Here is a 14482-nt window from a genome sequence, read left to right as displayed (position 1 = left end):
TGTCAAACTACCTGAACCTTGAACCTTGAACCTTGAAGTAGACTGGTACTTAGGGTTAGAATAAGCTGACACTGGCAAAGTCACTTATAGTCAGTAGAATGTCTAAAGTGGACCATCAAAACAAAGTGTTGCATTTTATTTGTAAGTAATTATATGAATGAATTGCATTTTAAATGCATTTTCAAATACTTAAAATAAAAATACAAATAAATATATAATAATGCAATAATAATTAAAATAAATTCAGTAAATGCATAAATACATATATAAAATAAGTAAATTGAATAAATTCCAAAATACAAATAAAAATAAATCATGTCATTGACTCTTGTTTTATTTGTTCAAACCTTGAAAGAAAGCCTATCCAGCATTCATTTTATGTATGCATGAATTTTTCTGCCCATTCTAGGACTACTTCACTGATTTGATAACCAACGACAGCATCAACTACTTCCGAATGTCCAAGCGCATGTACCCGCATCGGCCGGTGATGATGGTGATCAGTCATGCAGCACCTCATGGCCCCGAGGATTCAGCACCCCAGTACTCCGAGCTCTTCCCAAACGCTTCCCAGCACATGTGAGTGACTCCCAGAACATTCAGTTACACTCTGCTAGAGCAACAATGCTGAACTCCACTGAACCCAGTGTATCCTGTCCAAGAGCCAAGCCCTGCTAGAATAGGCCCTGGAGTTTGAATTGTTGAGTCTAGATATTTTTATTGTTCTGTATGTATTTATAATGGGATATTCCAAGGGACACATATTTCATAAAAACAGTAGCATTCCAAGCAGATCATTTTCCTATAAATTTAAAACCATTATAATTTGGCTTGCAGGTAAATATAAATTTGTAGCTTTAGGAATTTTTGTGGCCTCATATTTTTGGATACGCCATTAAAATGAGACTCTTAAGAGATGGCAGTGCACTGAAATGCACTTCACACATGACACCACCACCATGAAACTGAAGTGATTTATCATCCAAGTAAAATTTTTTGGCGCATGCCAAGTAAGATGATGGGGGATGAGATTTTTATGGTCCTCACTCTGGTGCCAAGACCTTGATGGCTTCACTGCACTATCATCAGTTTCGTGGCTAGGCTCCTATTCCACACACAGTGCTGTGGCAACAGGCCATCCATCTCCAAGTCCTTAACATCCCAGGCATGTCAGGATCCTGGTCAGGGCGACATCACACTTTTGTCCCTCGGGCCTATCCATTTCTTTCTCACAATTCTTTCAGCTTGTCTTCCTACACAACTTTCTAGCTTCTCTCATATCAATCATGCCTTTCACTATGTAGGTTTGGGGAATGCATTGTCTTAGAAGACCCTTTTGTGTTATTAATGTTTTTAAGTGCATGGGCTCTGAATAGATCACACTTGGATACCCTAAGGTTCACATCAGCTGGCAAGTCGCTCTGGTGCCGAAAGGGTTGCCTGGCAAGTTGTGCCAAAAGAACAGGGAAACAGATGGCAGGCGCAGGTTGCATTTTGGAATGATGCAGCAGGGTTTCAGACACTTTTGGGGGTTTATTTGTCATCTGTGCAAAAATGAACAAAAGTATGCACATCCAAACAGAAATAAGGTGCTCAACCAAAAATAGAAAGGTAAATATAAAAAGTTATGGCTTCAAGATATGCACATATGTATTTTTAACACATTTATTTATTTATTTATTTATTTATTTATTTACTTTTAACACATTTATTTATTTATTTATTTATTTACTTTTAACACATTTATTTATTTACTTTTAACATATTTATTTACTTATTTATTTTTAACACAATTTATTTATTTTTAACACATTTATTTATTTATTTACTTTTAACACATTTATTTATTTACTTTTAACACATTTATTTACTTATTTATTTTTAACACAATTTATTTATTTTTAACACATTTATTTATTTATTTATTTATTTTCAACATTATTTATTTTAACTTTATTTATTTATTTTTAACACATTTATTTATTTTTAACACATTTATTTATTTTTAACACATTTATTTATTTATTTTTTAACTATTTATTTATTTATTTATTTATTTTAACACTATTTATTTTCAACTATTTATTTTCAACACTATTTATTTATTTAACAAATTTTATTTTTAACACTATTTTACGCATTTATTTATTCTACACATATTTATATATTTTACGCATTTATTTATTTTATTTATTTATTTATTTATTTTACGTATATTTTATGCATTTATTTATATTTTTCTAAAAATATAAATAAAATATAAAGTAAAATATAAATTAAATTAATTTTTACTTTATTTATTTATTTATTTATTTATTTATTTATGTTTTTTTTTTTTTTTTCATGCTATATTTTGTCTCTATTATTAATTTGCATAATAGAGTATCATACTAGGTGGCCCTGCTAGAGTCATCATGTAAAAGGTAAATAAAGCCACAGATCGTTTTTGCGCCAGTCTGGAAGAAAAGCATTGCATAAGCCTGTGAGCTTTCTAATGTGGGAACTGATACAAATAATCTTAAATGCAATAAGTCTACATTGCTATGAAATACATCTGCTCATGAAATTAATTTGACAGGCAAAGTATTTTCAGTATCAGTTTTTTCTTTTTTATTCAACAACAGATTTTCACATTAGGCTGAGTGATGCTTCCAATGTAATAGCAGAAACTACACAGGAGGATCTAATCTCAAAGACAAATGTTCTCTACCCAGCTTTGTGACAGGTGTCAAAGTCCAACTAATTCTATCCTTTGACCTCCAAATTCCAAATTTGCCCTACCTATGCGAAGAGACAGGTTCCTTTTGTGTGGTATATTAGTGTGCCTCACTAGCTGGGTGAAGAGTTCAGTGAGCGGACAAAGACGGACTGAGGAGGAAAGGGCAGAAGCCATCCACTCAGACAGAATGGAGCTTTCCTGTGGCCATCACTCATATGTGACACCAGGCACAAGAGTCTGGTCTGGAAAGCAAAGGAAGGCCATGTCTTTCAGCTGTGGAGGGAGGCCAACTGCAGTCAACAGGTGGCCATCTCGTAGCTTTAGCTCCACAAACAAGTCCGCAGCCTCCTGTTTACCCAGCTTTTTATTCTCCACTTCAAATGCAAATGAGTTATAGCCCTGTCGTTACTGGACTTATTACAAACTTTATTTTGGGCCCGAAGGCTGGGGAAGCTATTATTTTTCTTATGCATGTGCCAACCCTCAAACGATTAATCGCTGCCAAGAAACCCTGAGTCTCTCAGCATGGTGTGAGGAGAGATGGAGAGCGAACCCAAGAAAAACACCTAGCGAGGAGAATTAGTACGTTTCTGTGGAGGGGGAAGGGCGGCTGCTCTGTTATTGATGCTTGTCAAGTATGTTATTACAATGGACAACTCCAACAGCCACAAGTGGTTGTGAAATGGCAGACAGGTGCATGTTTTTCTCACAGTAGCATGTTGTGGTTATTTGCACAGAACTCCCAGCTATAACTACGCACCAAACATGGATAAGCACTGGATCATGCAGTACACCGGCCCGATGAAGCCAATTCACATGGAGTTCACCAACTACCTGCACAGGAAGAGGCTCCAGACGCTGATGTCTGTAGATGACTCGGTGGAAAAGGTCAGTGGTTTAGGCTTTCTTGCTCCAAATTCTGGATATTCAACTGGCTTTGTATATGAATTGACAGGAAATGTGTGTTTGCTCTGTGTTACAGATATATAATGCTCTGGTCGACACTGGGGAGCTGGATAATACCTATATCATTTACACAGCTGACCATGGTTACCACATTGGCCAGTTTGGCCTAGTCAAAGGGAAGTCTATGCCGTATGATTTTGACATCAGAGTGCCGTTTTTTGTCAGAGGTCCTAATGTGGAGCCAGGGGCAAGGTAAAATCAACTTTGAAATGCACGCTTTGTACAATATAATAGACACTTTTCACAATATAATTTCTTTCCATACTTTATTTACATAGGTTTATTTATTTTATTTACAACACATTTATTTATTTATTTATTTATTTATTTATTTATTTATTTATTTATTTATTTATTTATTTATTTATTTATTTCACATTTATTTACTATTTATTTATTTTTAACACTTATTTAACACATTTATTTATAAATAATTAAGTAATAAATAAATAACTTTATTTATTTATAACACATTTATTTATTTGTTCCATGTGATATAAATAAATTAAATGAAATATATAAATTATTCTACATATTTATTTGAGGAATTGTTATTAGTTTTTAGCAAAATAATTTTTCCACACCTTATATATTTTATATTTACTTATATTAAAAATAAATATATACATTTTTAAAAAATCTTTTAAAAATGATTGTTGTTAGCAATATAATATAGTAAAATACACATTTTGCTTCACATTAAAATACATATTTTTTTATTTGTATATTAAAATCAAAATGTTAAATATTAAAATATACCTTTTAGAGATAAATAAAATAAAATATAAAATGAAATGAAATATAAAATTATAAAATATACTATAAAATATATAAAATTAAATTAAATTAAATTAAATTAAATTAAATTAAAATTAAATAAAATAATAATTTTGTATTACTCCACAGGAACAACCATCTTGTGCTAAACATTGATCTAGCACCCACAATCCTAGATATAGCTGGCCTGGACACTCCACCCGATATGGATGGAAAATCTATCCTGAAGCTTCTGGAACAGGATAAGACTGTAAATAGGTGAGCTAAATCCTCTCCATAAACACATTCCCAGTGTAATATATGCTTGGGTAGTATCTGTTTATTGCTTTTAATTTAATTAACTTGAGTTTAATGGTTTGCGAACATTTGGAGTTAATTTATAAAGGGTTTCTGGCAAATAAAGAATGCTGGAAATGTTCTGGGGTCACTGCCACTCACGATGGCAGGAGATGTTGAACAGATTAAGGTGTCATAATTCAGGCCAAGTTAAACATCTGCTTATGGTATGCAAATGACACGAAGACTGAGTGAAATAAAATATTTGCGTTTTCATGTTGCAGATTTAAACCCAACCGGAAACCCAAAGTCTGGAGGGACACATTCCTCGTGGAGCGGGGGTAAGACAAACAATATTCCCTCTCTTCTCAATCATGCTATAAAATCACTGCAGAATGTGCGAAATAAATTTGAATTGATTTATTTTGTTCAGGAGGCTCACCGCATACAATTCAAACCATTCCAGGGTTTTGTTGTAAAATCGCCAAAAGATAAGATCAGAAGTACATGTTATGATTTCAGGATTCCATTGCACAAACATCCTTCTTCCTTGACGTGTCTTGGTTTAAGTTCACCTAAAAATGTAGCAAAATATCTCAAAAATATTATTTATTCTATCCAAATTACCATTAAAAATCACGAGTAAGATCAGACTTTTACATTCTTTGATCAAATGTGTTCTCAGGAGCTCAGATATTCACATGACAGATAGACTCTCATTATCGGATATATTTCAGTAACCTAGGACACTCATGACAGAAAAAAAATCCTTCCCCAGGGGAATTATATGATATTACAAGTGGTATCAGACTCAAACTTGATATGTGTGCATAGCGTTTTCCCTTGATTTCTGTGACTGATGTAAGGAATGTGGGTATGGTATTGAGGTTACCCTATTTAACTCACGTTGCCTTTGCAATCTCTATATATATTGTAACTGTGGCCGTGGGCACAGCCACGCTGCTATTTCGGTCTAACATTCCTCATGTCACTCACATGGAGCTGTCAGTCTGCATAATGGCATATTATCGCTCCCACAGTCAGCCCGTGCTTAGTTTCTCCTTAAGGCTAAGTAAAAGAAGGTTTTCCAGAGATGGCGCAATCCTAAAGCACATCGTTGATCAGTGCCGGCTGTTGCTTCCGTGACTCAGTAACTGTTGTGTATAAAGCCAGACCGTGGACTCGAAGCATGTTTATACCAAAATGCCATTAATTCAACCTGTTTTGCACGGTCACGACAGCTCCCATTTTGTGAGAAGTCAGATTAGCGAGTACTTCATTTATCAGCCGTGGTGAAATCATGCAGAGCACTTCATTTCCGCTACAGGCGGAGGCTGGAATGATTTGAAATGGCGTTCCAGCACTTTATATTTTAAAAAGACGTTTTAAATGATTGTTAGATGATGGTGAAGGCCATTTTTAAATGTAAAAATAGGCAAAATGAGCATGAATAATTAAATATCTATTATTGAGTTCCATAAAATACTTTAATTTATGATTTTTTGGGAGACTGCATTCATATTTTAAATCTGAATCACTAGTTTTTTGGGTTCCCTCCACCTCCAAAATCCTAATTCTATCTTTTGATGCTTAATTGTGATGGGTGGCTGGGATAACAAATGTCATTTTTACTCTGTATGTACAGTCTAAGGCCTAGTCCACATGTACATGGGTATTTTTATAAAGAGTTTTTCCTCCTTCGTTTTTAAAAAAAAAAAAATTGCAAAATTCACATTAAAAAAAGAAAAAAAACACGTTATGAATTGCTGTCAAGAGCATGCCAAACCATCAGATGGCGATATAATCCTTACCGTAAAGGCATGTTGGCCAATCAGAAGCCTGGAAAAAAGGTTATTACCGGTTCCGGTTCCGACGTCACAAACCAAAATCTCCGGTTTTACTGTCTACACGACAACACTGCAACCGGAGTTTCTAAAAATCTTCATCCTGGCAGGAGTTTTCAAAAAAGTTTGGTTTCAGTGACCAGATACTGTGTTTGCGTGTGGACAAACGGCCAAACCACATAAGAAAAGCTGTGGTTTCGAAAATACCCCTGGTTATGTGGACAGGGCCTAATAAACAGAAAAAAAATTGTGTAGAAACAGTTTTCACTCAGAAATTGCCAGTAAATTTCACAAATATTTACAAAGAAACTTAAACTTTCTTGTATAACATACTCCAATATGTTTAATTTACAACTTCAGAAATAATTGTTTACAGTATAGAACTAACTACAACAAGATAACTCAGACAAATATATCCTGTAAAATCTTGCTCCCATTGTTTTTATGTACTGTGAAAGCTGCAATGCTCTTCATACAGCAATAATGAGATGCTGACCTGGGTGGGACGTCTATGATTTCCAGGCTTCCGAAACTTCAGTGAGGCTGCCAACTTCAAAACGTGGCTTAGCAACTCACCAAACACATTTGTCATTCTAGTAAAATCCTGCGCAAGAAAGATGACTCAGGAGGCAACTTGAATACACAACACTCCAACAGCTTACCCAAATACAAGAAGCTGAAGGAAGTGTGTCAGCAGGCTGAGTTTCAGACGCCCTGCGAACAACCAGGACAGGTATAAACTCAAATACACATATGCATCACTGTTTTTCTCTCACACTCTATATATCTGTATATCCTTACCCTTATGAACTTGCCCACTTATGCGCAATGTTTGACCTCAAACATACACACAGTCTCAGCCCATAGTAGAGTAAACAAAGTCCAGGTTGAGAGTCTATGTGCTAAAAAATGCATTGAGAGTTATAGCGAAGCTTTTTACTCCAACCTTAAAGGGTTAGTTCACCCAAAAATGAAATTTCGGTGATTAATTACTCACCCTCATGTCGTTCCAAACCTGTAAGACCTTCGTTCATCTCCGGAACACAAATTAAGATATTTTTGATGAAATCTGAGAGGTTTCTGATCCCCAAGAGAAAGCAACGTAATTACCACATTCAAGGTCCATAAAAGTAGTAAAGACATCGTTAAAATAGTCCATGTGACTATTTGAAGCGACGAGAATACTTTTTTTGTACGCAAAAACAAAACAAAAATAATGACTTTGGAGAAGAAATTGTTGGATTTTTTTTTTTTTTTTTCTTGCACACAAAAAATATTCTTGTTGCTTCATAACATTAAGGTTGAACCACTGTAGTCACATGAACTGTTTTAAATATGTCTTTACTACTTTTCTGTACCTTGAATGTGGTAATTACATTGCTTTCCCTTGGGGATCTAAAACCTCTCGGATTTCATCAAAAAATATCTTAATTTGTGTTCTGAAGATGAACAAAGGACTTACGGGTGTGGAACGACATGAGGGTGAGTAATTAATGACAGAGTTTTCATTTTTGGGTGAACTAACCTTTTAAGTAATGCTTGAATACATTTATTTGCACCTTCAACATGAAGCCGGAGATTGGAGTGTGCAGCACATGGCCGATGTCCTGTGAGTGGTGCCACTGTAAGTGAAACCGATATTTACAACAAATGAAGGATAATTGGAGATTGGTCGTAGTTTTCTTTCATCAGCACACTGTGTGCCTGCTTCACCAGACCCTCTGTGGTGTGGCAATGAATCAGAGAGAGCTGAACATTACAAATTGGTGCAATTTCAGGTAGTGTAAATGCAGACAGTATTTCAAGGACTGCACTAATGCAAACCAGATTCTTTTTATGGTCAAGTTAAGTGTTTGCCTGCAACACTTTGTCTGGAAATTTGATTGAATGCAGAAAGGTCGTTTGTGTGCGCTTGGAATAACACACAGGTTTCCGTATTCGCATTTTAGTCCAGTCACCTGCCAGAACAAAGTAAAGAAATGTTGGTGAAAGATCTGAACATATTTTATATGAATAGACCATGTTATTATTTACATATTTGAAGTCAACTTGAAATTAGATTAGACATAATTTGCTTCAAAACAAGTCCCTTGTTTTAAGCAGCTTTAAGTTAAATGTATTACATGCGCTTTTATCTTCACTTTAAACGGCAGAAATATATGCACAATTTATAACATCATCTCCCACCACTGAACTGGCATTGACATTGTCGTATTTTTGTGTGAAATTCACACTGTAAGAAGACTGACATGGTTTTGGTCTTGAGAACAGACAAAGCTTTAAGTAGTTATGGTCTGCTACTTCCAGCTCAAGTCTTAGCTTGAGTAGAGTATCAGTATCTGTTTTTCCAATATACTCTCTTTTTTTTTTACTAGTAGGAATGTGTTGAAAAAGCCTAGCAAAGACGGCATTAACACGGTCTTACTGCCTGCAGTGGGGTCAATGAGGGCAGTGTGTGTGATTGAGCCTGTGTGAAAGTTTATGCCTGTTTCTTCCTGAGTCTGAGTTGTGTCTCCGTCATTCAAGAAGCAAGGCTTCACATAGTTGGCTGTGGCGCTGTTTGCTTATGTCTGTTTGACTTCTGGCTATTTGGAGCCAGTCTCTGTGTGTGTGAATGTGAGGTACAAGCAATACTCAACGTGTGTTAGTATGTGTGTGTGTTTGGCTACTACGTTTGGAGGAACTAAATGAGTGAAAGTGCTCAAGCTAGTCTTGGCTAACTCCTCTTTGGTTTGCCGCCCTGCAAACAAACATCCAGATACACCATCAGCCACAGATACATAAACTTATTGACGGGACTCCAGAGTTTCACAGGAAATCATAGCAGGGTTGTGGCCATTGTTTGGATATGGTTTCCCATAGTCGTGAGCACATGTCTGAGCTGTGGTCAGTTTGCAAAGCAAACAGCTCTGCGAAATTAGGAGATTAAGTCTAAATTGGCTTCTGATTGCTGCTTTATGGGAAAGAATTGTGAGGTAGGTCTTGTGCCGTATGATTGTGAATTAATGGGATTACTCTACAAATGCAGATGTTTGACCGCTAAGCTCACCGTTCCCAGACAGAAGATTAATTTAATTCATAAAAACGGCTGTGGTTATGCAAATGAGGCGGCTCTAGCACAATAAGTGGTTAGCCAGACAAAAATGTCTGTCCTCAAACTGAATTCCTTCTGTTTTTGTTACAGAAATGGCACTGTGTGGAGGAGGTCAGTGGGAAGTGGCGTTTACAGAAGTGTAAGGGCTCCCTGAAGGAGGGATCCAAGAAAAGAGCGAGGAGTCTGCGCTCTCGAAGCTACGAGGGCCGCGAGAAAGACTGCCACTGTGGAGAACGGCCTTACAAAGCGGCCAAGGCAGCACGGCGGGCTCACAGACAGTTTGCCCAGAGCAGTAATCCACGTAAGTATGTAAGCTCAAATGAGGTGGAGAGATTGAGTTAATGGAATGGGTCTGCTGTTCAAGACTGTGTAGATAAACACTGGACCTTTTAGATTAGGGTTGAACGTCATTCACTAGTCGCCACCTACTGGTTTAACAATGAAGCCTACAGGGAGAGTCACTTATCAAATCGATAAAGAGTTTCAAAAACTGATTCAAATATTTTGATCCACTGGAAAGAATCAAAGTCTTCACTACTAATGGACTAATCTTGTTCAACATTGAAACTGTACCTTTCCAAGATGCAAACTACTCATCATTTTACACTAAAACTACATAAAAAGCTATATATAAGCTATAAAAGTAATCTATAACTGTAAGGATGGATGGATGGATGGACTACTGTTAAAAAGTTTAGAGTTAAGATTTTTTAATGTTTTTGAAAGAAGTCTCATGTTCACCAAGGCTGCATTTATTTGATACAGTAAAAACAGTAATATTGTTAAATATTATTACAGTTTCAAATAACTTTCATTTTAATATATTTTAAGATGCAATTCATTTCTGTGATGGCAAAGCTGAATTATCAGCAGCTGTTACTCTAGTCTCTCATAATAGTGAGAGGACTCAGAATCATATTTTTCGGTGCCATCTATTGGTTAAGAGCTGAAATTGCATATATTATTTTGAAATATATTAGAGGACATTTAAGGAGCTCCAGCAATATTTAACTGTAAAATATAACTATTTAAGTATGTGTAGCTTATGCTAATGTCCTCCTTCAGGCTACAGACCTCGCTTTGTGCACACGCGGCCGGCCAGATCCCTGTCAGTGGAGTTTGAGGGTGAAATCTATGATGTGGACCTGCAGGCTGATGATAAAACCCCTCTTGAGCCTCGACCAATCAGCAAACGGCACTATGAGCCTGAGGGAGGTATTGATTCGGACTTTGGGCTGGAGTCTGATGATGGATCGGAGGAGATGCAGTCGGATGACACTAATGCTGTGGGATACCCCAATTCTCTCAAAGTCACACACAAGTAAGACCTGCAAGCCTTTGGACACCTCTAAACATGAGTTAAGTTGCGTGGATTAAGTGTGTTTTGCTCATTTGTTGTTGATTTTGCCTTGGGATCACAGATGTTTCATATTAATGAATGACACTGTGCGCTGTGAAAGAGAGATTTACCAGTCTTCCAGAGCATGGAAAGACCACAAGAACTTTGTGGACCAAGAGGTGAGACCCACTGTCCTGTATTAACTTTAAGATTACTGCTGTTTAAACCATCTTAATGATGTTTTTTATACGCTTGTCACATAGATTGAACTTCTCCAAGATAAAATGAAGAAACTGCGTGAGGTTAGAGGTCATTTGAAGAGGAGGAGACCAGATGAGTGTGACTGTGGAAAGAAGAGGTCAGTTGACATTTGACATTGATGGGCAATGTGAATTGGATGATTTTGAGGCAACTCTGAGCGTACTATGGAAATATGATTGGTCATCCTTCTGCTCATCGTCTCTCTTGTTGTATTTTACTCCTTTAGATACACTACCCTTCAAAAGTTTGGGGTCAGTAAGATTTTTTTCTTAAGTAATTAATACCTTTATTCAGCAAGGACACATTAAAGGGATAGTTCACCCAAAAATGAAAATTGTCATCATTCACTTGCCCTCAAGTTGTTCCAAACCTGTATAAATTTCTTTGTTCTGCTGAACACGAAGGATGATATTTTGAAGGAAGTTTGTAACCAGGCCGCTTTGGGGCACCATTGACTTCCATAGTAGGAAAAAAAATCCTATGGAAGTCAATGGTGCCCCAGAATTGTTCAGTTTCCCACATTCTTTAAAATATATTCCTTTGTGTTCAACAGAACAAAGAAATGTATACAGGTTTGGAACAACCTGAGGGTTAGTAAATGATGACAGAATTTTAATTTTTGAGTGAACTATCCCTTTAAATTTATCAACAATAAAGACTTTTACATTACAAAAAAACAAACAAACCAAAAAAACAACTTTCAAATAAATCCTGTTCTTGTGGACTTTCTTGTGGACTGTTTTCAACATTGATGATTAAAAAAAAAAAAAAAAGGTTCTTGAACACCAAATTAGCATATTGGAATGATATCTGAAGGATCATGTGACACTGAAGACTGGAGTAATGGCTGTAATAAATTATATTTTAAAATATATTAAAATTGAAAACAGTTATTTTAAATTGTGATATCACTGCAACAAATTAATTTATTTTTGATTTCCAGTACAAAAAACTCAACATTCCTTAAATCAAGATACATCTACATGAGAAGCAAAATGAAAAAGAATTTTTGCTTAAAATAAGAAAATATCTGCCAATGGTGTAAGAAAAATAATCTTGTTTTCCCTTTGAATTAAGTGTTTTTCTGACCCCACTGGCAAATATTTTTTTTCTTATTTTAAGCATAAACTCACTTTATTTTGATACATTTTTCATGAAGGAAAAAAAAAAAAAAGAAAGAAAGAAAAAAAGTAATTTCAAAATATATTATTTTTACTGTTTTTGATCAAATAAATTCAGCCTTGGTAAGATTTTGTTTAAAAACAGTAAAAAATCTTACTGACCCCAAACTTCTGAATGTTCACGTAATGGTAGTTTGGATATTGTTCTGAAAGAATAGTCTGAATTCTTCAATCCTGATTAAATAATAACTAACAAATCATTTTAAATCTGAACCGCAATATTTTGCAAATCAATCCAAGGCCTTTTTAGAAATTCCATCTGGATTCATTGAATTTAGTGCTGTTCTCTCCTTATTACAACCAGTTACTTTAGCAAAGAGAGAGAGCAGAAAAACAAACCCGAAAGAGTGAAGAATAGGAATGACCACCTCCATCCCTTTAAGTGAGTTCTTTTCGTGTGTGTCTGTGCCTCGTCAGTTTGTCTGTACTCTGTATCGTCTCTTTGTTAAAGTGTGTTGGATTAATGTCAAATCTGTGTAGCACAATTCATGCTGATAATATTGCCTCTCAATTCACTGAATGTTGTGTATCGTGTTTACAATCAGTTTGGTGGAAATGTTGGAGAGTTTGTGGAATTCGTGAAATCTAAGAGTTCTCAGTTGGTCCTGTTGCATGTGTATTGTTGCATGCATGCATGTGTACGTGTTGTTGATGAGTTAATAGTATTGACTTCTTTTCAGTCCATGGGTCACTGTTTTAATAAGCTTTTTCCATAAGTATACAATCCCAGCAGCAATCTCTACCCATAAACATTAGCATAAAACTCATCTTGAAGTGTAAACAAATCATTACAATTGCAAAGTGAGATGATGAAACACCCTGGTCTGAAAAAAGGACAAGAACCTTGTGGTTTTGGGGGAGGGTGGTGTGTACATGATCCTTCCACTTTCTCACGACCTCTGACCCCATCTATGTGCGGAGCTGGCTGGTCTACCTCCCCCATCGTTGTGTAACTCACCTGGGATGGCGTTCCCTTTCGCTCTGGCTCTAATGTCTCATTTATTTATGCCACCAGAGAGGCTGTGCAGGAAGTGGACAGCAAGACTCAACTCTACAATGAGATCCGCCGCAGGAAGAAAGAGAGGAAGGAGAGGAAGAGGCAGAAGAAGGGTGATGACTGCAGTCTTCCTGGCCTCACCTGCTTCACACATAATAATGACCACTGGCAGACTGCCCCCTTCTGGAACTGTAAGGAAATGCTCATTGTTTTTGCTACACTCTCAGAAAATTGTTTTTGCTACACTCTCAAGGTACAAAAACTGTACCCTTTCAAAAGATACACCTTTGTACCTTATTTATCCCTAAAGGGTACATATTAGTACCTTAAAGGTACATATTAGTGCCTGAAGTGCACGTATTAGTCAGAGGTGTATAGCAACAAAGTACAAATACATTGTTACTGTAATTAAGTCCAGTTTTTGGATATTTCTAATTTTACATGTATAAATATTTTTGACTTCACTACATTTTTAAAGAGAAAATTGATACTTAGGGGCTGTTTACATGACACAGTATTCAACTGAAAAATGGAAAACTTTTTATGTGTTTTGGCCATTTAACTACGCTGTTTTGGGGGCCTGAAAATGCGAACTTTTTTTTTTTTTAAAGTGCGAGTTTTTGAAAACTATACCGTTATCTTCCCTGTGTTAACTACAAAAACGGGAATTTGTGAAAGCGGTCATGCGCATACGTATTATGTTTTCACTCTATAGGCGTGTAGTGTTTCTTTACAAAGTGACATCGCCATCTACTGGCCTGGCAGCATAATACTGTGTTTTTAGTCATTTTCGCAGATCCGGGGAACATTTTGGTAACATTGTCATTTGTACTTTTTATTAAGTAGTCAGTGTGTAAACATACCTTTTATACTCCGATACATTTCTCCAGACCCTTTCATTTACATTTGCAAATGCAAAGCACAAAAAATAACAGCAAGAAAAGCTAAGATTGGTCACAGCGATATCCAGTTCTCGAATGAATCTTCTGACTTAATTCAGTTCCTTTGAATCTGTAAAACTGGTTCAC

The 14482-nt window shown here is 36.0% G+C and overlaps 1 protein-coding gene across 8 annotated transcripts in view; it reads left to right on the top strand.

Annotated features, from left to right (window-relative positions):
* sulf1 (sulfatase 1) overlaps positions 1 to 14482 on the top strand; it is a 105875-nt gene that overhangs the window by 86106 nt on the left and 5287 nt on the right. For 7 of the 8 annotated variants that reach the window (XM_051881484.1, XM_051881483.1, XM_051881482.1 and 4 more), the window contains 12 exons: positions 410 to 579; positions 3457 to 3607; positions 3702 to 3877; positions 4592 to 4720; positions 5023 to 5079; positions 7180 to 7315; positions 9767 to 9977; positions 10742 to 10997; positions 11098 to 11194; positions 11279 to 11373; positions 12762 to 12839; positions 13473 to 13645. In XM_051881484.1, coding sequence (XP_051737444.1) covers positions 410 to 579; positions 3457 to 3607; positions 3702 to 3877; positions 4592 to 4720; positions 5023 to 5079; positions 7180 to 7315; positions 9767 to 9977; positions 10742 to 10997; positions 11098 to 11194; positions 11279 to 11373; positions 12762 to 12839; positions 13473 to 13645 — 1729 coding nt within the window. The remainder of the gene's footprint in view (positions 1 to 409; positions 580 to 3456; positions 3608 to 3701; positions 3878 to 4591; positions 4721 to 5022; positions 5080 to 7179; positions 7316 to 9766; positions 9978 to 10741; positions 10998 to 11097; positions 11195 to 11278; positions 11374 to 12761; positions 12840 to 13472; positions 13646 to 14482) is intronic. The other variant, XM_051881487.1, reaches the window with a different exon arrangement.

Source organism: Ctenopharyngodon idella, chromosome 23, assembly GCF_019924925.1.
Source record: "Ctenopharyngodon idella isolate HZGC_01 chromosome 23, HZGC01, whole genome shotgun sequence".
NCBI lineage: Eukaryota > Metazoa > Chordata > Actinopteri > Cypriniformes > Xenocyprididae > Ctenopharyngodon > Ctenopharyngodon idella.
This window is presented reverse-complemented; position numbering and strand designations above follow the sequence as displayed.